The 27,976-nt window shown below is 37.8% G+C and overlaps 1 protein-coding gene across 2 annotated transcripts in view; it reads left to right on the top strand.

Annotated features, from left to right (window-relative positions):
• Positions 1 to 27,976, top strand: part of rtkna (rhotekin a) — a 124,796-nt gene that overhangs the window by 22,174 nt on the left and 74,646 nt on the right. The window contains exon 1 of one of the 2 annotated variants that reach the window (XM_088336411.1): positions 26,189 to 26,654. The exons of the other annotated variant lie outside the window; for it this stretch is intronic. Within the exon in view, the coding sequence (XP_088192537.1) occupies positions 26,559 to 26,654 (96 nt within the window). The 5' untranslated portion in view covers positions 26,189 to 26,558. Of the gene's footprint in view, positions 1 to 26,188; positions 26,655 to 27,976 lie in introns of those variants that run through there. 2 annotated transcript variants of the gene reach the window in all.

The following is a 27,976-nucleotide window of genomic DNA, read 5'->3' as shown; positions in this document are numbered from 1 at the left end:
CGGAAAAAAAGAAAAATCCAGGTGTCGGCGGCTGGTGGTTCCTTGATTTATTCACAGGAACATAAAATTTAATTTAAACTCAACAAAGGTTTTGTGACCAAATGTGCCAGAGGAAAACTCATTTTTAATGAAAGTAAAGCCACTTTGCAGACGTGGTTAGGACTGTCCCAAAAACTTTTTTTTTTTTTTTTTTTTTTTTTTTAATGCTTAAATGTTTGTAATGATGAAGTGCAAGTGCCAAAGTAGGCTACACTGTAATTTATTTTCTCTCCTGTGAGCTAGATTATTTGGTATAATATATTGTATCATCTGCATTACTTTTTGAAGTGAAGTAATTTATGATACCAATTGTCCTAGTTGTACCACTTAACTTTACTCACTCCAACTCTTATCTATACAGACGCAAATTTAAAGGGACAGTGTGTTTTATTGAGAGCCTATTGGTGGTAAAACATTTCTTTTAATGCATAAAATAAACAATATTGATATAATGCAAAGCAAAAATACATAAACTATAACATGAATTTTCATTGTTAAAATACTCCTTGGTCAAGAAATGTGCACTTATTATAGCAAAAATTTCACCTAATTGTCTACCATCCTGTTGAACAGAAATGAGGAGAAAGATTGTGCGGTTTAGTCACTTTGGGTCCCTGCAGTTTGTTTTCTTCCTTTTGCTTTTTAGCACTAGTTATCGGTTTCACATCTAGTAGTCAAATCATACACACTGTCCCTTTTACAACATAAATGTAAATGTAAGTGGTCTGCATTTATATAGCGCTTTTCAAGTCAATATTGACCTCCCGTTAAAATGTGCTTCTCACTTTTCCTTTTTACACATTAATTAACCGATAGCAGCGTCAGCCTACCTGCTCTCGGGGGCAGTGTTTTGGCGAAGGACACTTTGACATACAACATGGAGGAGCCAGGAATCGAACCTGCGACCTCTTGATCCTAAGACGAGCGCTCAACCTCCTGAGCTATTGCCGCCATTTGTTACCTATCTAGGAAAATAAATAGATCCGGAACCATAAGCAGTCTAGAAAATGGGTGATTTTGCTCAGTTCTCTCACATACATTGACTCCAACTTCCTCCCATTTCCCCCTTCAGTTGTCCTGTTGTGCATTTTCCGTTTTCAAGACATATGGGCTTTAGTTGTTTGTCTTGATGCCTACATGACTTTAACAACCTTCCCATGCTGTTTGTACATGGTTTAAATCTGCAATACAGCGGACTGTGAACAGCCCACATCTTTGGCAACCATACGAGTAGAGTTACCTTCTTCAAGATGTTTGACAATCCTGTCTTTGGTATGAAGAGGCATCTCTCTTGTTGGAACCATTATTTTTGCCAATCCACTTAGACCAGGAGCCCTCCAAAGGGGTGATAACTGCACTGTTTTTAACTAACGAGAAGATTTAATCTAAGCCAGGTGCCCAATTAAAAAAAGGAAATTGACTGGGTGTGTCCTAATTTTCTCTATAAAATTCCATATTTTTTTTCCTCAGAATTGAGTGATTCCATATTTATTTCCCTGCACTTGCTCTATAAAAGTAACATTTACTGACCATTGCAATGTTTTTTCTTAATTTACATTAGGATTTCTGAATGCCAATATGTTGCTCTTTGGAATGACCTTACGATTGTTTCATGATTGTGAATTGAGTTTTTTCTACACAATAAAATGTCTGAGTGAGGGCTTGGCCAAGATTGGTGATTCCATACTTTTTGCTAGGGGTTGTACATTGTTTCTACGATGGAAAACTGCACTTAACATGGGTGGTTATAGAATATATAAACCGAGAAAATCAAGGGAATATTGTTCTTTATGATACATTACTTCGCAGAATCAGTTGAAGCACATTGGGAAAGGATTTTTTTTTTTAATATCGAACTTGTCCCCCCAAAAAATCAAATCATTGGATTGTGAGGTTAAAATTGTGACATTTATTGAATCTTAACTTAAAATCCTCTTTGAAACCATACATAGTTAATCTTTTAATATGAACTTTGTCTTAGGTTCTTATTTGTGACAGTCATTTTACTCTATTGCAATTTAAAAAAAAAACTGATAACAAACATTGGACTAGATTGTCTTTGATTTTGAAAGGATATCTTTCTTTGAGACAGCTCTTGTTTTAAATGTTATGGCTGCTCATCATTCACATCCTTCCATATTCACTTCCTGTCAACCTGTACCTTCCTCAGGAGAGTTTGATTATATGGGACAATCTCCTGCTTTGAGTCTAAAATCCCCTGATGTTACAACTAAAACGTTCTTTTTTCCCTCCCACCGCTCTAAAGCACTAACCCACTTTCCTGAACACAGGAAGTCCTCCTTTGTCTTCACCTCCACACTGTCAAAGAAGATTACAGGTTTTTTTCTGTCTCCTTCTTTTTTGTTTTATCTATTTTTTTTACTGTTTTTCTGCATTGGTTTACACCCTCAAGTGACCTTCGAAGCCGCATATAAGCGCCTGATATTAACAGATTATTGCAGTAAATTCCAGTCTATAAGCCGCGACTGTTGTCACTAACTTTCAACCCTGCGGCTTATGCAATGATGCGGCCAATTTATCCTTTTTCTCTAGTGACCACCGGGGGCGCCCGAGCAGTAAAGGTAAAGAGTGAGACAGGTGGAATATATGTGTCGAGGAAGATGCAATTTTACCTTTTTGCTTTGTGCATGGATAAAACTGGCATAAACAGACCCTTACCATATATAATATAATATATATATATATATATATATATATATATATATGACTGGCTGGCAACCAGTTCATGGTCCCCTGCCCACTGCCCGAAGACAGCTGGGATGGGCTCCAGCACCCCCGCGACCCTACTGAGGATAAGCAGTGCAGTTAATGGTTTAGTTTGAACAATTTTATTGACACTTTTAACAACAATTAAACACATTCACAATTTCATCATATCATATTTTAACAATATGAGGTTCAAACAATTTTTAGCGACACTTTTAACATATATATATATATATATATATATATATATATATATATATACCGGATATTTTGAAATAGTCATCATATCTTGAACCACAAGAATTTAAGCTTTGCAATGATGTGTGGCATGACATATTTCAGTGACTGGTGACATCATACAGACAAATATTTTTTGATCAAAAGTCCGGCGGTCCACCGGCGTTACATTAATGGGTTAAGGTACCGTATAATATTAAAACTCTTTCTGTGTACAGACTTTCTTTGCTAATATCTCATGTTTCAATGTGGGCATATGCAGCTTGTAGTCAGGTGCAGCTTATGTATGTACATGATGTTTTTTCCTTTAAAAATGTACTGGGTGTGGCTTATAATCAATTGCGCTTTATTGTACGGAATTTATGGTACATGAGAGCTAACATGTCTCATGCCAAAGATACAGTGCCTAGGGAAAGTGTTTCCAGCACCAAAGCATTTTGTCATTGCAACCTTTCAGGCTTCAAACTTTAAGCTAAAAAACTGAATGTTTTACAAGAATTAACAACAAGTATCACACAATCTTATCGGGGAACCAAATTATTATTTTTTTTTTATTATACGTATAGTAATATATATATATATATATATATATATATATATACAGTGAAGAAAAGTAAGTATTTGAACACCCTGCTATTTTGCTAGTTCTCCCATTTAGAAATCATGGGGGGGTCTGAAATTTTCATCGTAGGTGCATGTCTACTGTGAGAGATAAACTAAAAAGAAAAATCCAGAAATCACAATGCATGACTTTTTAAAAATTGAGAAAATGAATGTTAATATTTGGTACAGTAGCCTTTGTTGGCTATTACAGAGGTCAAACGTTTCCTGCAGTCTTTCACCAGGTTCGCGCACACTGCAGGAGGGGATTTGGCCCACTCCTCCACATACATCTTCTATGTATCATCCAAATGGTCATATGCAAACTTAAGATTGGCCTTGACATGTGCTGGTTTAAGCAGGGGAACTTTTCGTGCCATGCATGATTTCAAAACATGACGTCTTGGTGTATTACCTACAGTAACCTTGGAAACTGTGGTCCCAGCTCTTTTCAGGTCATTGATCAATTCCTTTCCTTTAATTCCGGGCTGATTCTCACCTTTCTTAGAATCATTGAGACCCCACGAGGTTAAATCTTGCATGGGGCTCCACTCCGATTGAGATTTACAGTCATGTTAAGCTTCTTTCATTTTCTAATGATTGCTCCAACAGTGGACCTTTTTTCACCATGCTGCTTGTTGGCAATTGCTCCATAGCGCTTTTCAGCCTTGTGGAGGTGTACAATTTTGTCTCTGGTGTCTTTGGACAGCTCTTTGGTCTTCGAGATGTTACAAGTTAAAGTCTTACTGTATAAGGTGGACAGGTGTCTTTATGGAGCCAACGACCTCAAACAGGTTTATCCGATTCAAGATGATACATGGGGTGCAGGTGAACTTCTATTGTGCGGACTAACAGGTCTTTCAGGGTCAGAATTCTAGATGATACACAGGTGTTCAAATACTTATAAGCAACTACAGTATATAACACAAATAAATCGTTAGACAGATCATGCATTATGAATTCTGGATTTTTCTTTTTAGTTTATCTGCGATGACATTTTATACCCCTCCATGATTTCGAAGTGGGAGGAATCGCAAAATAACATGGTGTTCAAATACTTATTTTCTTCACTGTATATATTAGAAAAAAAATGAAAACTAGGTGTTGAAATGTTTTCCTCTCAGCTCAGCCATCTGACTCCAGAAGTTTCCTGATGACTTCTGAATTACTTAATGTCTACCTAAATGACGGTGACAGAGGGCACCCGTGTGTCATGTGCGAGCAATAGTATCAGACGTTGGCATACTCGTTTGCATATTTTCACAAAAGAACTTTGCCCGCACCTTGTTTTGAAACCATTATTTAGCAAAAGAATGACAGTCAGAATGATCTCCAACACTCCTGAGTAACTACAGTAGGGAGACAAATGCTAAGTAGTATATATATATATATATATATATATATATATATATATATATAGTTATGAGACAGACGCTGGAATTATTATTGTTTCATGAACCTTTTTGATTTTATGGCTGTTCGGTTCGAAAACTTTCCCGACCCCTGCTATAGAACATTTGTGGAAAGATCTGAGGAATGCTGTGCACAAACGATCCCATCAAACCTCAAGAAACTTGGTTTCTACGAAATATGGTTTCTTTTGTGGCTCACATGTTGTTGATTCTTATAAAATATTTAGAGTTTTTTTTTTTATCTAAAAGTATGAAGCCAGAAATATAGCAAAATTTCAAAATGATTAGGGGGCACTTCTTTCGTATTGTATCCCGTTTCCGTACGCAAGACCTCTAGTGGGGGCAGCTCGGTTAAACATTGACAAAAACACACAGATGTCTTCACGCAAATGCACTCATGTCTGAATATCATTTACAGTCTCTGACACTTACGGCTAGCCCCCCTATGAGTCATTGTTCAGATCCCATGCTCGGTGTTCTTTGTAATACCTTTCTTGGATTTCTCCCACGAACACTTTAGGACGACAGGTTGACGTTTTGTGTAAATTATTGGCTGGCACAGACAGAAAACAGTAGTCACCTTCAACGTGAGCAGTTCCAAAGACTACGCAGTCTTACATCAGCCCGCTACACCGTGAGCCATTTGGCTGAAGATTACAGAGTATTGCTGAGAACCTTTTCGACTATCCCCCCTTCAACAAAAGGCCTGCTGTGCTATTCATCAAATAACCACCTGACTAAACTGTGAAGTAGATGGTGTCAGGGCCTCTCTTTTGTACACAGAAACACACTGCCAAGATGAACAACAGTGAAGAATGTTTATGCTGTTTACATACAGGGTGAACTTCTAAATAAATACACAATTCATTTTTAATCTGGATTTCCTTTCATGTTTAACTTTTCTTTTCAGACCCATCGTAATAGTGCTCAGTATTTGATTAGTTAAATTCTTTCAACAAATAGTCATGTATATTTTTACATTGAATATATTCAAATACTAAGTCTTATAGAAGTTCTCTACAATACGGAACTACTAAAATATCCGTACGCCAGGTAGAGGGAGGCAGAAACATTTGTTGTTACCTGAAGATATTGGAGCTACTTACTGTTGATTTTACTGTGATCTAAAGTAACATGCTTGAACGGTTTTCAGGTTAAAGGAAGCCATCGTATTTATTCTAAAGTTTTTAAAATAAGCTGATTACAATAGACACGCATGTCAAGTCAAGTCAAGTCATGATTATTTGTATAGCCCTTAATCACAAAGAGTCTCAAAGGGCTGCACAGATCAAAGACTATTGCAAACTATTATTACAGACTATTATGACACCATCACCTCATCTAAAACCTACATAAGGGCAAATAGTAAACAGATATTGTCAACATAAATATAGGTTATTCATATGATATAGAATACAAGTGTGTTTTAAGCTTAGATTTAAACATTTCCACTGAAGTTGCAGAAGAATAGCATTCCACAGCACCGGGGCCCAGATGGAGAACGCTCTCGAACCTGCGGATCTCTTCTTGGCTCTTGGGATCACTAGAAGAACCGCGTTTTAAGAGCGAAGGCTCCGGACCGGGACATAGGGGGAAATTAAATCTGAAAGATATGAGGGAGCAAGTCCTTGCATGATTTTGTATAATACCAGCAGAACCTTAAATCACATCTTAAGCTAACATCTTGAGGGACGAAAGCATGACCAACTGAGGTGCCTAACTTATTTAGGTGTTTGGGCATGGACAACCTGGTAAAGATCCAAGACATTGAAAACCAAAGACCAATTACCTAAGAAACTGACCACAAACTTTGAACTTACATTTTTGCCTCTTGTCCATGTCCAGGTCTATTTGACATAATAGAACAATTGCAAACATTATCCCTTAAAAGGAAGATCCATTCATAATAACTTGATTGCTTGGTATGATTTGGCTGTTATGTCAATTTTGTTTCGAACTATGCAACGGTGGATAAAAAAAGCATTTTGGAAAAAAAAGCTTCCTTGTTAGCTACGCGGTCAAAACCCTTTGCCCTTGTGCAAAACTAGGCCAAGGCATAAGCAAGCTAAGCAGCTGCTTAGGGCCTCGCGACCTCTAGGGGGCCCCCAAGAACGGTTAACTTGTATAAAATAAAATATATTTTTTAAATATTCCGTGTTTGAATAGTATAGAACTAGTAACTGAATTACTTTATAGTAAAAGTAACTAGTTAACAGGGAAAGTAACTACAGTGGTACCTCTACTTTAAAATGTCCCTACCACCAAAGGTTTCAGGTTAACAAATATTGCCTTTAGTTACAAAGACGTTTCAGGATACGAAGTCAAAAATAAAGCACAGTGCGTGCTGCTATTAACCGCTCCCAGGGTTTCCCCAAACGTAAAAATACTGGCTGTCACTTAAAATCTGCCTGGCAACCCAGTGCCCATGCGTGCTCCCAGCATGCTCTCCGTGTCTCTGTCAGAGTTCAGAGAGGATGAGGAGGAGGTCCGGCAAGCCAGCGGGATGCAGCCAACGTTCTATCAGCCCAAATTAAAAACATTTTAGCAAAATTCCTTGAAGTCTCGGAATTCGTTGAAAGAAATCATCCAGAAAAAGTGTTGACATGTTGGGCTATCGTTCATTATGTTGTCTGCCTTGCGCATTTCCGACAGGTTGTCAAAAGATGGTGAAAGCAGATGTCATTGGATAACCTTTTCAATACACGTGAGGCAAAAAAGTAAATGAATATTTTTATATTCCCTTTATTTATTTATTTATTTATTTTACACTTTGTGTTTTGAGCTTTTCGTGCTGTAATCTTATTTTAGCATGGATTTGTTTCACGTTCTGATGCTCTTTTATGATTTATTACCGGGGCTTCGAATCGATTGGCTCATTTACATTCAAAATGTCTCTCTTCTTACAAAAGTTGTTCGGTTATGAAGCTCCTCCTTAAATTTGTAAGTAGAGGTAGCACTGTATTTCCGTTAATTTAAAAAGAAGCTGTATGCCAAAAAATTAGACATTTTCAGATCAAATACGAAACACCACAGAGATGTCTTTGACCAGAGTTTACTTGAAGAGATGGGAATTTTGACTATTTTGAGATGACTGATTTTTTTCCGCCTCAGCTAACTAAAAATAGCCGGCTCTTTCGGGTCTCAAACGGTATTTTAGGTTGTTTATGTTGCTTTAATCCCTACATTACCAAATATTATGTAACATAATGCACAGAAGGACTTCAAAAGGAGGAAAATTAAGGAAAAAGGGCAAAAATTGGGGGAAAAAAGAATCGGAAGACAAAATACAATAACAAAAGGAAAAAGAGCTAAATTACAAAAGCATAAACTTTACATAATTAGATATACACATTAACACAGAAAATTACAGGAAATATAATCAAAATATGTGTAAATCTACTTAAAAGATGACATTCAAAACAACTTTAACCTATTTTTATGCTCTACAAATTTAAAGTCAACAACACAGAATCCCCCAAAATTGATATTGACCAAATGTAAGAAAAAAAAGGCGTCATCGAGGGAACCAGCTGTTGATTGGTAGGGATCCGACTCCCTTCGTTCACTGCCAAGAGCCAGTTTTTAGAGATGTTTCGTTCACGAACTACACATGCCAGGGTGCTCAAATCTCTTTGCGAATCAGCCCTCATCTGTCTTTTCTTTCGGTGCCTTAGTAAATACTATATCCGTAATCAGGGTTGGGTAGGGTTACTTTAACTTGGTTACTTTCAATTACTTTTGGATTACTCCAATACCAAATATGCTAATAAAAGACAAAAGAAACTAAATATGAATAAAATTATGACTCACAACACGTGGTAAGCTTTCTCTCCTGGCTTTGACCTCTTTGATCTCCGGCAAAACTAACATAAAATGCGACAGAAACAAAATGAAAATAAATCCAAACAGCTTACCAACATCATTTTTGCCATTCCATGTATTCCGTTACTCCCCAAGCCTGCACAAAATTTAGTAATTTTATTCATATTTAGTTTATTTTGTCTTTTATTAGCATAATTGGTATTGGAGTAATCCAAAAGTAATTGAAAATAATCAAGTTAAAGTAACCCTACCCAACCCTGTCCGTAATCACTATCTAACTATATGGTAGTCGCGATTTTGAATGGTGAACTGATCCGAAAAGACAACTATGAGGAGAGCGGAAAAACACGCTGCTGAAAACAGTGTCAGGTGTGGTCGGACACGCCACCGTTGGTGTTCTGCAGTCAAAGTTTCACACCACTTTTGACCGTTGGTAACGTTAATGAAAAAAATAAAACCCTTACGTAACAGTTATTCGCAACACTGGTTGTGATTTTAAAATATCCTGGATGAGGGAAGCTTCACATACGCAGTTAAGTGGACAATTGAATAATTGTATTAAGCTATAATTACATATACAGTACATGCATAATGTTTTTTCTTTGCACAAATTCACCTAATACGTGTGGTTATTGAACGGATTACGTTTTTTATTGATGTTCACCAGGTTTTGTGTATTGTTACCCAGTGCTAAATTTACTATCCCCCTTGGTCATCCTGGAAGGGGGATTACCACTTTCGAGGCCCCTTCTCATGGTTTCTTATTTTCCTCATGCTGAGGTTTTTAAATTTTTTCTTGCCCGCATGTTGGTTAAAGATCAGGGGATGATGTATTTGTGGCCAATGCAGTCCTTTGAGACATTTTGTGATAAGGGCTATACAAATCAATGTAAATGAATGAATGAATGAAAACTTTATTTAAAGCATTACAAAATAAAAATAGGACAAAAACAATGACTCAACAAAAATAATGTTAACGTGACAGGTTCGAAAAACGGTATGAAGCAAGAATATTACTTTGGTTTTGTTTACATATAAAGATAATTTATTGATATCCATCCATACTTTTAGGTTAATTAATTCACGATTGATGCAGGTTACCAAATCAATATAGTTATCATTTGAATAGAAAATGTTAGTGTCGTCTGCAAATATTACTAATTTTAATAGTTTTGAAACATTAAGAATATCGTTAATTTACAAGTTAAATAACTTTGGACCCAGGATAGAACCCTGTGGTACTCCACAACAGATGTCCTAGTATTCAGATGACAACTCTCCATCCATCCATTACCTGCACCGGGGGTGCTGGAACCCATCCCAGCTATCTTCGGGCAGTGGGCAGGGGACACCCTGAACTGGTTGCCAGCCAGTCGCAGGGCATGACAACTCTCCCATTTTCACATATTGCTTCCTCCCCGTTGAATAACTTTGAATCCATTGCAAAGCCACGCCCCTAATGCCATATCTTTCTAGTTTTTTTCAATAGTATATTATGATTAATGGTATCAAATGCTTTTTTTAAGTCAATAAATACCTGGCATAAATGTGATTTGACTGCGTAAAGTACTCGTACATCGTTAGTTTTGATTACCTGAAAGTAATTACCAGACAAAATTGTGCTGTAAGATTAAAATTGGTGCAAAGGGTTTTTTTTGGGGAAAAAAGTGTTTTCATTTTCTAAACACACTTAGTATGCCTAGCGCGTGTTCAGCAGCCCCTCTCTGACAGTTTTGCAAATTATTTTTTTGTAGAGTCCATTTCACTGAAAAGTTTCATATTCTCTATGTTTATATTCATTCCGATGTATAAAAGAGCGGTATAAATAAATCTTATTTGTACCTTTAGGTATTTTATTATGTTTATCCTTAAGTGTCAGGTTGATTGTTCTGTTAACAATGGACACTCTCTTGCGATCAATAATAATAAAGACAAATCTAATAATTTAATAGAATAGAAGAAGGAAAGCAAGTGAGCACAGGGGTATCCTTGCAGGCACTAGATAGACCCTGCGGACCAGTTCTGAACATTGCTCACTGGTGCTGGGTCATTGTGATTTTCTAGGAAATGTAATTTTTAACTGGCATAATAAATCACTGACACGATCAGTGCCTTTACAGGGTTCCCGCTGGTCCTTGAAAAGTCTTTAAAGGCATTTCATTAATTTTTCCAAAATTTAGGCCTTAAAATGTGAACACGTGGATAAGATTCATAATTGTCTGAACTAAAAGGATTTAGGACAAGTAACTTTTCATGCATCATGATAAAAATGCTTCAGTAATGTAGCATAATTAGTAGTTTTCTGCCAGTTTTGACTAAGGATCCATGATGTACTGCAAACATCCTTATTATTTATGGTTTTTCATGTCAAAAACTTTGGAGAGTGCTATGTTTTTCAGAAGGAAAGTTTTCAACATTTTAACCCTACTTCTGATAATTACAACTTAGTAACAACTTGGTAACAGCATAGTAATACATTTCAAAATGTATATCAAACTTGTAGCCCTTCGCAATAATCAGTTAAAAAATGAAGCTCCCAGCTTCGAAAAGGTTTGTAATCCCTGATCTTAAACATGATTGTCCCATCTCATTTAATGGACTGACTAGTAAACAAACATCTACGAATGTGGTTCTTCCATCTATATTTGAAGATCATGCAAGTTTAGGTTTCTCAATGGTATAGAGCTGGGTCCAGACTGCCCAAGAGCAGATGGGTCATATAAGGCCCAGCTGCCCTTGCCTGTACTTTTAATGTGGTCTTTACTGGTCCCAGTGGCTAACTGGCATGTCTTTCCTGGTCATTACGGTTGTACTAGTCCTGCTGTCTCCGCAATTGTTATATCCACTAAGGAAATCATGTGTTCATGATTGCTGGTTTGTCTTTGTCATCAGCATGATCACCCAAAGGCAAAAAGCATGTTTCCGCGTGACCACACTGGACGAAACGTTGTCAGCAGAAAATAGTAACTAGGCTTTACTGCAGCTTCATGACTTGAAATGTGCTGTTTGCTTTCCTGAAGGATTCCAGGCACAGTCCATAAAGAATAAAAACGCAGCTAAAAAGTAACCAATCCCATTATTAGATAAATGTTTTAGAACTGTCCACTGTCTTGATACTGATATTCCTAAAGGGTATGAAGTGATCCATAAGTAAAGGAAGATATGTTTTAACTCTATTTTTGTTAAACTTTTTGAATCTTTCATACTCTCTGCCGCCATCTCCTGGCCCAAGGTCATGATTACAACCTTAGTCAGCTTGTTCATGAAGCAAGTGCAAGTATGTGCATTTCTGAGACGCGCTCGAATAACATTTTTTTTCATCTTCCTTGGTGATTGTGTTGGCCTGTCTTTTCTTACTTTCACCATTTTCATGCTACACTAATAAAGGCATGACGTCACTCTCAAGCACTCCAACCGGGCCTATTACCTCTCACCCAGGGGTCTCCAGCACCAGGGTGCCCCCTAATGACTGTTTAGGTGCCCGCAGACCTGTTTTGAAAATAGGTTGCCAGTGCTGTGTCATTGTGATTTTCTAGTAAGATGTTGTTGTTTTTTTAGTTATTGACCGTGTCTATTTAAATGTACTTCCAATAACTGGTAATGACATAGTAACAACATATTAATAACATAATGTGTTGTTATTTTAGAAATCCATATCAAACCGGGTGCAGTTTGCGCTAATTAGTAACAAAAAAAGTTGCTCTCGGCTTAAAAAGGTTGGAGACCCCTGCTTTAACCTATTGTAAGCAAGAAAAAAACAGGTAATAAAGCATAAGTGCTCTTTGAACGCAGTTGGGCATTGTTAACGCATTATTAATAGAGACAATATTCAACTTTCCACCTTTTAAGGATACCTCAAACGATGCACCCTACCTTTGACTGTAAAAGCATTCAATATGCAGAAAATGAAGATTTTTCTTTGTAAAATAGGTTAATAGTTACATTGTATGTTTGTAAATGAGTCCTAGGATAATATGGCAACTAAATACTGTACTAAATGATAGGGAAAAAATAAGATTCAAAACGGTTATATTTGTTTGGTCCAACAGAGGGAGCCATCGCCCCTGTTTAGAATCTGTAAAGTGGAAGCGAACGTCATCTTTGGTTTTCTTACCTAGCTCTTTTTCTAAAGAGTTGTCCTCCATCTCCATCTTTTTCACTTCGCAGTGTTTGACACTTATTTAAGATCTGCCTTTCTCTTTTTTCTTTCTTTTTTTCTCAGGGGAGAGAAAGTGAGTAGACCAGGGGTCTCCAAAGTGGGGACCTCTAAGAGTACCTGAGTAGGCCACAGACTGAAAATAGCTCACCAGTGCAATTTCTAGGAAAATGTGATTTCGAACTGGCACGAGAAATAACATTATTGATGTCTTGATAACAATGATAATAAAGGTATATTCTATTCTATTCTATTCTTAACATGTATGATCAATTCTTCCATGTTATTTCTAAAATTAGTTTATTGGTTGTATATGAAAATCACACTATCTATACAAGGCTGATGAATGTGGTTGACTGAACCTATTTTAATTACAACTTGGTAATGACATAGTAGTTACATGGTATTAACATAGTAATAACACGATAACCTGGTATTTTAGAAATGTATATCAAACTGGTGGTCCTTTGTGCTACGTAGTAACATAATAATCTCACAAAGTCTCAAACTGAATTTACTTGGGGGCCACTGGAGCTAGGGTTTGTGTGTGGTTAGGAGGAAATAGGTTTTCCAAAAAAAATAAATAAAAAAAACACTCAGTTGTTCTCAAATTTATTTTAAAAATTATTTACAAAAATAATATCTAAAAAAACAAGTATACTTTAATATGACAATAAATCGGGAATAAATTAATCCACAATCTGCTAGGGCTGCACTTAAAGGGACAGTGTGTTTTATTAAGTACCTCCTTATAAAATGTCCTTCATTAAATAATATTAAGTTAATTCATGCTGCAGTTGCCTCTTGGTTTTGTCTTATCCCAATTGTGTCACAGTCCCTGGGTTAAGGGTTCAAATCTTGGCTGAGGTTTTCACAGGTGTTTTTTTTTTTTAATATATTTTTATACTGCTTACCCATTTTTGTTTTTTTGTATTCATATAACTATGTATTCAACCTATTACAAAAGTCAATTCCATTGAAGTTGGGAAAAAGTTTAAAATGTCAGTAAAATTAGAATAGAATGACTTGCAAACCTTTTCTAACCCATATTTAAATGAATACACCACAAAGACAAGATTATCCATGTTCAAACTCATAAACTTTATTTCCATAAGCAAATAATGATAAACTTAGAATTTTATAATTGCAACAAGTGCCAAAGTAGTTGGGAAAGGGGCTTCTTCACCATTGTGTTACATCACCTTTCCTTTTAATAACACTCAATAAACGTTTAGGAAGTGAGGAGACTAGTTGTTGAATCGTTGATAGTGGAATCCTTTCCCATTCTTGCTTTATGTACAGCTTCAGCTGTTCAACAGTCCGGGGTCTCCTTTGTCTTATTCTGCGCTTTATAATGCGCCACACATTTTCAATGGGAGACAGGTCAGGACTGCAGGCAGGCCAGTCAAGCACCCGCACCCTCTTACTACGAAGCCACGCTGTCGTGAGACGTGCAGTGTGTGGCTTGGCATTATCCTGCTGGAAGAAGCAAGGGCGCCCATGGTAAAGATTCTGTTTGGATGGCAACATACTTTGTTCCAAAACCTGAATGTACTTTTCTGCATTAATGGTGCCTTCACAGATGTGCAGGTTACCCATTCCTTGGCCACTCATGCACCCCCATACCATCACAGATGCTGGCTTTTGCACTTTGCGTGCATAACAGTCTGGGTGGTTCTGTTCTTCTTTGGACCGGAGGACACGACGTCCACAATTTCCAAACACAATTTGGAAAACTGACTCATCAGACCACAGAACACTTTTCCACTTTGTATCAGTCCATTTTAGATGGGCTCGGGCCCAGAGAACCCTGCGGCGTTTCTGGATGTTGTTGATGAATGGCTTACGCTTTGCAACATAAAGTTTTAACCCACACTTACGGATATAGCGTCGAACTGTATTGACTGACAGTGGTTTTCCAAAGTGTTCCTGAGCCCATGTGGTGATGTCCTTTACACATTGATGTCGGTTCTTAATGCAGTACCGCTTGAGGGCTCGGAGGTCACGGGCATTCAATAATGGTTTACGGCCATGCCGTTTACGCACAGTGATTTCTCCAGATTCCCTGAACCTTTTCACAATATTATGGACTGTAGATGATGATATCCCTAAATTCCTTGCAATTGTACTTTGAGGAATGTTGTTTTTAAACTGTTCAACAATTTGCTCACGCAGTTGTTCACAAAGAGGTGAACCTCGCCCCATCCTTGCATGTGAATGACTTAGCTTGTTCGGGTCTCCCTTTTTTATACCCAGTAACAACTCTCACCTGTTGCTAATTCATCTGTTCACCTGCAAATAGTTGGTTGATTTCCATTCATCCACTTTCTGAGTAGTTATTGACACCTGTCCCAACTATTTTGGCACGTGTTGCTGTCATCAAATTACAGAGTTGATGATTTTCTCCCAAAACAATAAAGTTTATGAGTGAAGACAATAAATATGTTGTCTTTGCTGTGCATTCATTTAAATATGGGTTGAAAAGAATTTGCAATTTACTTGGATCAATTTTTATTTGCAATTAACACACTTTCCCAACTTCATTGGAATTGAGTTTTGTACATCAGCATTATAATGTGGACAAGGAGTCTAGAAATTGGACGGGTGCTTTCCCTCAAATCAACTTGAGCCTCCTATATTTATTGGAGATAAATGAACTGCTGCATCTGTAGAGTGCCACGTACTTCCCCCAACCTGCTTATGCTGACATGAATTGTTGACGTATTCTGAAGCCCTCTGATTTGTGCGGCGGGGTACTCATATAGTTTCCGACGCGACTTCCCACTACACCTCCCCCATGTATCGAACAGTAAATTGGAAGCTAGATCAGTCCGAATTCACAGAGTGAAACGAAAGCACCTAATAACAAGGTAGGCTGCAGACGAAATTTATGATGTCATTTCCCTGCCACGGTGACAGAGTTATGACTTTGCAGCCGTTGGCGCAGGTCTTCTCTCCACGCTCTGTAACCAAGGACTGACCTCCAGGGGGATTTCTCCCAGATACGTCTCCTTTCACAGATCATCATTCCATGCTGTCATCGAGGACCGGCAGACGTGACCTAGTCCCTGACATGACTATAATGTCGAATTTTAAATGCCAGTAATCCCTCGCTGTATTGCGGTTTATTTTTCACTGTTTTGATACTTTGTGGATTTTCATCATGCATGCATTATGTTCTGCAGCAGAGAACAAATGCTATCATGGGGGCAAGTCAATGGGTCCACACACCAAACTGCAAAGCATGGCGACAGCTTGTATTTAAGTGGCTCGTTACATTGAAAAGAAATTCATCAATTAAATCGGACTATGAGCAAAGTTAGAAGAGCCCAAAGAAATGCTGATCTTCACCAGGTGCTTCGTGGATTGTTATTGGGTATGGGAAGAGACTGAGGCGGTATCGGTAGGGGAAAGTAATAGCCTGGCTTCAGGTCCGGCCTACTGATAACGGCTAGGCTAACAACTCTGCTAGGCTACCCATGAGGTACAAATTGTGGGAAACCGCTTTATCGGCACAGTTGTATTTTAAACATCACGGAGACCTGGCTCAATTCGATGATACCCAATGCTAGCGTGTACTTACACAGTGTGGGGTAATTACTTTAAATAATAATTATTTGGTTCAAAATCTCTTTCGGTGCTTGCCGTTTAAACCAGCAGGTGGTGCTCACGGTTTCCATACAAGTTAGTTCAAAATAGCCCCATATTGTGCCTTTGATTTATCATGAAGAAAGCAGCACTCTAAAAATATTGTATTATTAGCTTTAAATGTTTGATTTTGCAGTTTGTTGATATGGCTACTGATTGATCAGTCCAAAAGGAAATTGGAGAAAAACAGGGAAAAAAACACACACATATTTGCTTATAACAATCAGGTTTTATTTATGAAAACAAGAAAATCCAATCAATAAACGAAGTAATTAGTGGCAGGAGACAATTGAACTCATGTCAAGAGGGATTGGGGGACAGAATTCCGTAGCAATTGGCACTACTGGTTATAAGCCCGATTTTAAAGGTAATCAACTTATTTTAAGGATCAAGATTCTTTTTAATACCGTGTCAGGATGAAATCTTCGCCAAAAGCACGAAAGACAGTTTGTCACATTTTTTTTCCTGAGTACCTCTAAGACCATAGAGGACTCTTGGGGAAGGGATGTGTGTCATGCCACACAAGGCCTCACAGGAAACTGAAGAAAACCAGGTTTTTCTCCTATGGTTGATCTTGCTGTTCTCATCTATACAACAGGGAGCAACAGAACCACGGGCTCTCCAAGCCTCGTGGCTCTGGGGTGGCTAGGCCCCAAGCGTGGAGACCTCGGTCGGCTATCTTAGTCCCAGCCAGCCCGAACCCCCTTCGCGGGTTTTCTCGGCAGGAGGAGCGCTGGTAGAAGAGCGAGAGAAAGCTGTTTGGGCATCCCTTTTTAAAATGCTTATGTCACTGGAAGCGTGTCCTGCAACCAGTGGAAGTTCCTTTTGATGCTTTTCAAAAAAAAGTTCTCCAATTGGTTGATTAAAATAATTCTTGCAAAATTTCATTCTGACACACAATAAAATAAATCATTTGGCATGAAATATGACACATAAGCAAATCATGAATCTCTTCATACAAATGAACAGACTGGGGATTCAAAACTTTATTATACAGCTGGAGAGCCTGGTCACTTTCTGTGAATGACTGCAATGTTTGTCCGCGGGCCCTGTTGTGTGTGCTCTTGTGTGCCATTTTAAGAAAAAGGAAAAGTCTTGTGAACGAATTGTGGGTCTTTCGTTGTGAGTCGGTGTTTGGAGAAGGTTAGGGGAAATTGTAGCAGGATATCACCCTACAATTGAAAAGAGAAGCCCTCCAATGTTGTTGTACTTATGTATAAGAAAAAACAATTATTCAACTGCAATTTTTTTGTTCTGTGTAGTCGTTATTTTGTTAACAGTCATCTCCTCTTAAGTCAATAAGGACGTCATCTCGAGGTAAGTTTGACCAGTGGGAGATAAAAAGATTTGATGATTAGATATTGTGTTCCAAGCACTTGGTTTCCCAAATTGAAAAGACGTGAAGGCATCATAAGCCTGGGATGCTGTAACCCGGGGTTCTATTGTAGTTAAAATTGCAGAGGGGCCCTCATTCTTCCAGATGTTTTCCTGCTGTTTTCAAATGCTCAAGTCTTTGTGTGTTGTAGCATTGTTTATGTATGATTGACTGGGTGAGATTTGCGTCTGAAATTGGCTCAAGATGAGAGTCAGTATTCTTTAATATATGTGGCTCAGAGCTCCATTGGGTTCGGAACTTTTTCTTCTTTTACAGCAAACAGCTTGTAGTCTTTTGAACTGCTTTTGAAGATGAAAAGTCCCATATTTTTTTGATGGACACCGATGCATGTGTGCATGTCTGGGATGATGGAATGGTACAAGGTAGGGGGGATGAGTAATATATATATATTTTTTAAAGTTTCAAACTCCAAAATCATATATGGTTTCAATCGTGTCAGCAAACGTCAAAGCAAGCAGCAATTTGCAACCTTTGTGAATCATTCTTGCTTATTCATCCATCATAGCTGGTTGAATTTCACTAAATGTAATGTAATACAATTAGCATACATTGTTGTCTATTCATTCTTTTTTTTTTTGTAAAGATAAAGCTTTGGTAGATCTTACTAAAAAGTTGTGACTTTTATTTGCGTATAACCAGTGCTTAGCTGAAGTATTGCCCTTCCTCTCCAGAACGTTTTGTGTTATTACCACATTTGAGACTTCAAACTTAGAGCAACAAACTGCAAATGATCAACAACACGCGAGACACATTGGTGAAGTGGAACCAAATGATCTTAACATTTTATATTATATTTCTTAACAAAATAACTGAAGAGTAGCAGTGACAAATATATTGGACCCCTGTTCTCACACTGCGTTACATCGCGATATTGATTCGATTTCGGTTAATGGTGTATCCCTAGTAGTCATGCGCATACCTTGTAAAATTAGACACACAAATGCATTTTGATCCGGCAGCAATCATTAAGGATTGGGGAAATCCCCGCCTAGCTCTACTAGTTTCTTCGCAAACATTTAATCGACTCTCAAGCGAGCCTCGTTCTTTGGTTACTGGCCAAAAATCTCTTGGCCTGATTCATCTGTGTCTGTGCCAGCAAGTGTGACCCCTTTATTGAGTTAATGACATAAGTCTTCAGTCCGCGTTCTTCTCCAAGGATGTTTTAATGCAATGACGTCAGCTGTTTTGGAGGGAGATTTGCTTCTAGGGTTTATTTTCTTTGTTGTCATTGATGAAACTAAGGTCATAAGCAGGGAACAAAACCTTTATCATAAACATCAAATGTCTTTCACAGCAAAGACTGTGTAATGGAAAAAAATACGTCAAAGGGGACCCTAAAATCAGTTATATTTTCCTCCATGGAACCAAGGACTCGTCTAGAACTGGTGTTAGTAGGTTTTACCTAAGTGACGAAAAATAATTCTTGGTCTTTACAGGTTTTATACGATTACACAATCACACTATGTTACATCACAATGTCGATTCAATTTCGGCAAATCGCACATACCGTACTACAAACTACCGTAAATTCCGGACTATAAGCCGCTACTTTTTTCCCAAACTTTCAACCCTGTGGCTTATTCAGTGATGCGGCCAATTTATGTAATTTTTCTAACGGCTGCCATGGGTTAATTTCGTGTTTGTATTTTGTTTTTTTCAATGTGGGCGCATGCGGCTAATATACAGGTGCGGCTTGTGTATGTGCAAAATCGGTTTTCCCCCCGCAATGTGGCGGGTGCGGCTTATAATCAGGTGCGCTCTATAGTCCGGAATTCACGGTATTTTGTTTTTTGATGGTTTTGTTTTCGTTACCGGGGGTTCAGAATGCATTAGCAAATTACCATAGGTTTCTATCCACCGCTATACGGCAATTTCACCTTTCGACCTGCACCTCTGATCGGATTTATTTTGTATCCCGGGTGTTAACAGGATAGTACAAAAAAGTAATCCAAGGGGATGAAACCGTAACAGAACTGATACAATACAATTGAAAACAAACAAACTATGAAAAATAAAAGTTTTGCTGTTAATTGCAGACCAAATTGAATAGAGACAAAGTTACCAAGTCAAAGTAACATTTACGCATATGATACAGAAGATTATACTAAATAATATCAATTTGTTTCTTAAGTACTGAAAAAGTATCAATGATGATTTGGAAGACCCAGCTAGACCCCTTTTTTAGTTCGTATTGCACAATCATCCCGTGCTTCCAACCTCTCTGGGAACATATTGAGCAAGAACCATCAAACTTCATGAGCTCTGGCGTCAACAATGTTCTTTTGGATGTATGGAGAGTATTACACCTAAAACACTTCTTCATGCTTTCATCGTTTTCCTGGAACAATAAAAGCTCTTCAATCTCCAAATGATGGTCCAATTCAAATGTTCTCCCTAATTCCCAGAGCACTTTCACGTGCATTCCTTGGCATGTTGCAGGTCTATATCCCACCCTCCACATCGGTCATGTCAGCTATTTCTCTTCCGACCTCAAAAACAATAAATCAGCGCTCTTAGGGTGTGTATGTTGATGTCTGCTACACACTAGCCTGGTGATTTAAGTTCAGTAGGGCAGAGGCTTTCCTCGGGGAAATGAGCCAGTCTGCTACCGGCATTGCTTCCCTATCCTCCTAACAGGTCAAAGGGCTTTTAAAGTACTTCTTTGTTTTTTTACTGTGTAAAGTTGACCAAGTCTATGGGCATATGACATGTTCCAAAAAGTAGGGAAACCGAAAATGAAATTCGCTTGGCCAAAAACTGAAAATTAAACAAGGAAATAAAATAACATCCTGCTCTGACTTACTAAAAAGGTACCATTGAAAATGGTGAATGAGAGGCATGTGATCCAATGCTACTTTTAAGTGTTTCATATATTAAATTCAAATCATGCAACAAAATTATGCAGAATAAGTAAAACTGTTGAAAGATTTAAAATGCAAATACAATAAGCAAGTTAATTTTACTTGTGTGTAGTTTTCAGATTCAGATATACTTTATTGTCATTCTTGTACACGTGTATACAAAACGAAATGGCGATAGATCCGACCCGCAGTTTCCTTGAATGTACAGATATAAATAAAATGTTGTATTAAGTTGGAGTTTTGAAGTACTAATAGTATGCTAAATAATTATAGCTATGTATAGTATTATACAGTAGTGCAAAGAGTGCAAGAGGACCAGTTAACCAGATGTGCAAAAAGGGCAGTCGGGTAAACAAGTCAAGTAGTTGTTATGAAAATCAAATAGCTTGTAGCTGCTATGCTGCAATACCGGAAAACTGCACGCTCCCCTCTTTTTTTGGATTGACAAAATACACTATTCACACTTGATTTCTTCTAGAAAAATTGGAAAAAAGGCTTTGAAAGTCCTTAATAAGTGCTTGAATTTGGCCATATAAAGGTGTACAAACCCTGTAAGAGGTCATTCATCCAGGATATGAATTGCACTAGTTCATTCCAGCATCAACTAGACTTAATAAGCCAGCTTTAATTAGGGATTCTCAGACAAATATGCACGTCTGGAAAGTATGACCCATGTCCCAAATCCACCTCTCAGAATGCAGGTTCCCCAATGGCGATTATTGGTGACAGCGACTATAAATAAGTCCCCCTCCTCTGGACGGTGGTGGCGTAACAGTAGAAAGGCACATGTTGTAGATTTTGGGATGTTTTTCATGGATAAATCCGCAGGCCCAGAAAGGAACCAGACCTTCCCCCGGAGGTAACATATTTCTTCCCGCAATAACAATTCCTTCGACGTGTGTGTGTAACATCTTGGAGTTTGCAATGTGAAACAGTATCAGTTAGAGCGCCACATGTGTTGGATGCGGCCATAACTTCTCAGAATGACTTTAAATCAATATTTTAAAGCCTGTTATAAATGATTGAAGCGCTCTTTGACACTGGGTTTATGGGATGTAAAATATGCATGCAATCTCTGCGAAATGCCTGTGGCCCCGTGACCTGCTGATGGTTTTCTTTTCAACATACAGTAGTCAGTTTTATTGTTATATGTAAAAAGACTAGGGCTGGAACTAACGATTACTTTAATAATTGATGAATAAGTCAATCATTTTTTTCGATTAATCGATAAATCAGATTTTCTTTTCTTTTATAAACATATTTTGTATTTCCTTTTCTTTCTATACTGAAGTTTTGGGCAGATAGAAACACAACAACAGACTACCGTAAATTCCGGACTATAGAGCGTACCTGATTATAAGCCGCACCCACCACATTTCAAGAGGAAAACCGATTTTCTACATACACAAGCCGCACCTGTATACAAGCCGCATGCACCCACATTTAAACATGTAACGCCAACGCAAAATTAACCCAAACCCGACTTCAAGTCCCATGATTGAAACTAAATGTCCTTCATTAAAGTCCACAGTCCAAAAATCACAGCCGGCAAAATGAACGGAAAATGATACCGGTACTTAAGGTTTGATGCAGACCTGCAGAGTCCAGGTTCCGTTGAAAGTAATCCAAGGAAAAAAGTGTATATTTCCAAAGGTAAGGGTGGGAAAAATATATCAGATGAACACATTTACTCACGCAACTCCTTTTTATTTAACCAACTTTTTTACCCCCTCTTCTTTCCTTGTCTGTCCCTCACCTTTAGCAGTCCCCACTTAAACTCGGCACCCCGCGTTTGTTCCGCACCCCATTTTTCGTTCACCCGTGCAAAACATATCTGAATAAGTGTCTAAAATAAATACAAATATATACATTACAAAAATATTAAGTTGCAAATACATATTATACATGGGTTACACATATTTACAAAGAGAGTTTTCAAAGCTTTAATAATAATAAAATAGCTTTGACAGGGCAGTTAATGGTAGTAACACTCGAGCGCCGCTGGCGGCCGTTAGAAAGATTACCTAAATTGGCCGCATCACTGAATAAGCCGCAGGGTTGAAAGTTAGGGAAAAAAGTAGCGGCTTATAGTCCGGAATTTACGGTATTCTGTAATATAAAAAAATACAAAATTCAAGTGTTTGTCAAAATCAAGAATGCACAAAAATACATACAATTGTGTGCTATACACCTCAAATATATAAGATATTCGTTTCCTACCTTATCGAAAGAACATATTACATTTTGACTTATCTTTCAAAACCAAAGCGAAGATAGAGCAATATATTTCAATTTATGTGTAAAAATGTTTTTCGTCATCAAAAAAAATATCAAAAATGTAGATCCACTTTTAAAAATATTTAATATGTACAGTACCAATGTGCAAATAATATCTAAATTATATATGATGTGTTTAAGAATCTTCCCGTTGTGTTGTGTAAAACATTTTATCATTATTTTTTTATCATTTTTTTCCCTTTTTATTTTAATAATTAATTTTCCCAAAAAATTTTTGGAGTTCTGAAGTATTTTCTATTCTTATAAAAATGTTAACTTGGTAGAGTTTGACTGTTTCACGCCAATTTTTCTGTAATGATGCTATGTTTAAAAAAAACAGGTTTTTTTTCAAAAATGTACAATCCTTTTTCATTAAAACAGTCTCAAGGTGCCCTCTGCTGGACCAAAGTGGTACTACCACAATGTTAAATCGAAAATGAATGCACTCTTAATTGCATTGATTTAAAGTGCTTATTGGCTCATAAATCGCGCGACACAACAAATCGATGATGACATTAGTTGCTAACGCTTTTAATAACTGATATTAATAGATGTTTATCGATTTTGTTGTTGCAGCCCTAGGAAGACACACTCGAAGTATCCATACGTTTATATGCCAAAACATTTGTGACAAAATCAGCAATGCATTTCTCCTGTTGGTTCTTCTCAAGTCTCCCAATAATTTTCATTCTTGATTGACATTTTGAGGGCCGAATTGTGGAGTTATTTCTGCTGTGTCTGTCCCCAAGCAAAATGACTCTATTCTTTGGAGGAATGTCGTGAGATACAAACAATTTAGCTGAAGGACGTGAGTCACATCACTAAAACGGATTCCTCCTCATCATTTGTTATTAAGGACAAAGGTTTCAAGCTGTATAAGTCAACGTTTGTGAATACAGTGGAACCTCGCTAGTTCGCAGTTCCACTTTTGCAGGTTCAGAGCTTCGCGGGTCTAAAAAATATACCTTAGCTTCTCAATAAAAGCATTTATTGACTTGACGCCATTGAGCTCATGTCAACTGAGGACATGGTGTGGACACTCTTATTGTGAAGAGGAGGGGTAGGCCCTGACACAATGCTTAGTCATGGTGAGTTACGGCTTCGCTCACCTTCCTCCTTTAACTCCTCCCACCTCACCCCCTTCTTATGTGGCGCTCAGTTTATCATGGAGGAACTCGGCGACACGACTTAAGTATATTCTCTTCTGTCACATTTCATCTCAAGTTTGACTTTATTATACCAAAAGCGAGCGGTTGTTTGTACTACCTAAACACGGCTAATTGTGTGTGGTTTCGTGTATAAAAGCCGTTCGATGCCGATAGCTAAAGTATGTTGTTATTGTCAGAAGGTAGCTCTTTCACTTTCATTAAAATGAACACAGACCATTTTTTTAACTGTTCTTTCCCAAAACGCTTCACAAACACTCATCAAATATCACATTTTCACTGTTTTTATTTTCAATATGTAACCGGCAGTGTTAACAAGCGAAATAAACTGCGATGGCTGCATGTGGTTGAGAGCGGTTAATACAATCATACTGAATGGTTCATAGTGGTTTCGCCGCAGTCCTATTCCGTGTACATACAACATTTTTTACAGTTGTTTTTTTTTGTTATAACATGAATTTCACTCTCTCTCTCTCTCTCTCTCTCTCTCTACCCGTCATCTTTATGGTATACTGTATACAGGGGGGGTATACTGTATACCTGTAAATGTTTTTTAGGCATTTTTGAAGGGGCGCTGCTACTTCGCGGATTTTCAGTTTTCGCGGGTGGTCTTGGTCCCCATTAACCGAGGGATTACTGTACTGCCCACTTTCATAACTTGTATACATTGATGTTAGTTGTTGGCATAAAATAAAACCAAAACCTGCAGTGAAACAATATAAATATTTGAAATAATGGTCGAACGTTGGAGCTAACTAATGCATTCATCTTCTACGCAGGAGCTTCTTCATTGTCAAAAACAAGCTTCTTCTACTTCTTTGTTGAGGTCTATCCAAAAGGTAGCGTAGTATTTTTGTCAAACAACTACCGTTAATTGCTTCCTTATATCAAAATATAAATAAAGTCATACTCCGCTGGTGAGGGAATACAGTTATGACTTTTTCAAATGCACAAACTTGTTAACCAAACTATAATACAGCAACCTCTAGTGGTGAGTTCTTACTCATTTTTTGCTAAATAACAATCATGTATTCATTGCTCAATTCCCAATCGTTTACTAATGTCTGCCAATACTTAACAAAGCTAACAAAGTATCTTCCGTAGTTTCCTACGCCAGTTTATATCTAATTACATATTACGCTTTCTATGAAATCTACGAAAATTCAAACAATAATCAAGCGATGTTCGTTTTTGTATTGAAAATGACGATTTTTACAAATACATTTATTGTTGCAAATATCACTGTTGTGGCACTGAGAATAAAAATAGTGGGATAATGTGATGATCTCTAAAGTGTTTTTGTATGTCATCTGTACCACTGGTTCCTAGTGGTTCTGTGTCAGCGCTCACACCGCCACTACCCTGGTTCGATTCCCATTGCATACAATATTTTGCGATTTGGGTTAGCGTCACATTCAAAGGTACCCAAACACTCTGAAGCCTTTACTGTATTCTCAATGGCATGCGCCTGCCTTATAGTTAGATGCGCCTTATGTATGAAAAACATATGAGTAAAGACTGTTTTTTTAGGGGGTGCGTCTTATAAGCTGGTGTGCTTTATAGTGCAGAAAATACAGTAATACCTGATTTGATGACAAAAAATAGCTTTCCTAACCCGCCTTTTATGATGGTGTAAACTGTGGAATTTGCTATTTATTAGTTTAAAAGGTCGTGGAGTCATCTTTCACAGTCCCTTTCATCTGTGTGGTTATTGTGAGTTCATTACAGTACTATCTCCAGACGGAGGCGAGTCGTAGGGGTTAATTTAGCGTGGAGGGAGCGAAAAGGGGGAGGGAATGAATAGCGAAGGAGTGCGCACACTGAGCCAGTTGTGCCGGTCACTCCCGCAGAGGCGATGGCCTTTTTTGTCAAGAGCTCTCTTGTCTTTGCCCTGGACACTCTATTGCATTCTCCGCCGTGACACTGTTTCACTACAGAGGAGAGAGATGCTTTTTCAAAGGCACCATTCTTTCCCGGGCGCGTGGTGACCGTGGGCTCGCTGATTGGATCATTGTGTAAAACTTGGACCAGAAGAGGAACACGCTGATGAGTTGCAGGATTTTGTAAACCACACCTGATAAGACGTTCCAACTTTTTGCTCGTAGGCTGTCATCGGAAATTATTTTTGGATCCTGCAGTACCTGTTACAGTGTCGTTATCATGATTTTGGATCTCAATGGGTAATTGAGGACAAACTTCTGGATTTCTATCTAAAGGATGCCGGGTGATAAACTGACAAACATGGAGGAAAAACTGTGGATTTTGGAGGACCTCAATATGATGTACATAAGGCAGATTGCCCTCAGTTTGCAGGTAAAAAGTAACTGTGTTGCAATGGAGGTTTTTGCCTAATTTCGTCCCCTTTAGCGTTTAGCGTTTGCAGATTCAGTCGACCGCGGAATATGATATTATTCGTTTCTCAAATTGCTGTATGGTGGGGGATAGAACTTATCGTGATTGGATAATGTGTTCTGAAATCCCGGCACCCCAAATAAAAACATTGACACAATTTATATACTGGTACTAAGTACTACTTATGTGTAATATGCATGCATATGAATAATTTGTGAGCAATTTAGAAAAAAAATATGATGTCATTGATTGTCAATTTAAATCCTGAGTCCTAAAACAGTATGTTGAAGTAATTGATAAATCGACGGATTAATGGAATGTTGAATGAATAGTTCCTTGCAGCTTTTAGGTATCATATATATATGATTTTTATCCCAATCTCAACCTTTTGTGTATTTGAACTATTTGAAGAATATGGACTGTCTTGGTTTCTCTTTTAAGATAAGACTGTGAAGTTGTGTCCGAAACTGGAATGATCACTTCAAGTGCTAATAGCATTAAATAATCTGAGTTGGATAACACCGAAATAGAAGGTTTATATTCTTACCTGGATATTTGTCTGCAATTAAATGACTACACGTGTGTGAAGCATGGGCATCTTAGCTGGAAAACAGCTGAGACAATAGCTTACCTAGTACCTTGTCAAATTTGATCACAATCTGAAAACTAAACATTCTATTCTATACATTTTTCAAAGGGTTGATTAAGGCGTTTCCAAAAGTGGCCATTTGGAGATGACAAGTTAACAGCACTAAAAGTTTTGCAACTCAGTATTTGGCCAGTTATTTTAGACATTTTGAAAGAGTTGTAAAAGTTTGACTTCACTTTCCAGAAGTCAATCAATGATTGTACACAATTGCGCGTAATAACGGAGCGTAAAATGAATCATGAGTGGCATTGCACACTTTGATTTTGGGGTCTAATTTGAATACACTGTGAATATCAGTGTGTCGTTCTATTCAGAATTTCATCGGTTAACCAATCTGTCAATCATCATTTGACTTGATTACTACTAGCTGAAGATATTTGGAGCTCAAGGAGGCGATTTCTCTTTTATTAAACAAGCCCTTATAGGCTAATGCGGGCCCTAGACAGTGAAAAAAAGCCTACTATTGGCTGACAGCAGTGTCAATCAAAAGATCAAACAGCCATATTGAAAACAATTTTACGAGTCTGTTTATTTGTAAACTGAAACTATGTGGTGAAACAAACAAACTACAACAAGCAAAATGCTTTTAGGCGGATTCTTTTTATCTCCCGGCTTTATTGTGTGTTTTGGAGTA

Source organism: Urocampus carinirostris, chromosome 5 (genome assembly GCF_059441175.1).
Source record: "Urocampus carinirostris isolate Australia breed hairy pipefish chromosome 5, RoL_Ucar_1.0, whole genome shotgun sequence".
NCBI classification, from domain to species: Eukaryota; Metazoa; Chordata; class Actinopteri; order Syngnathiformes; family Syngnathidae; genus Urocampus; species Urocampus carinirostris.
Note: the sequence above shows the minus strand (reverse complement) of the source record. Positions and strands in the feature narration are given on the sequence as shown.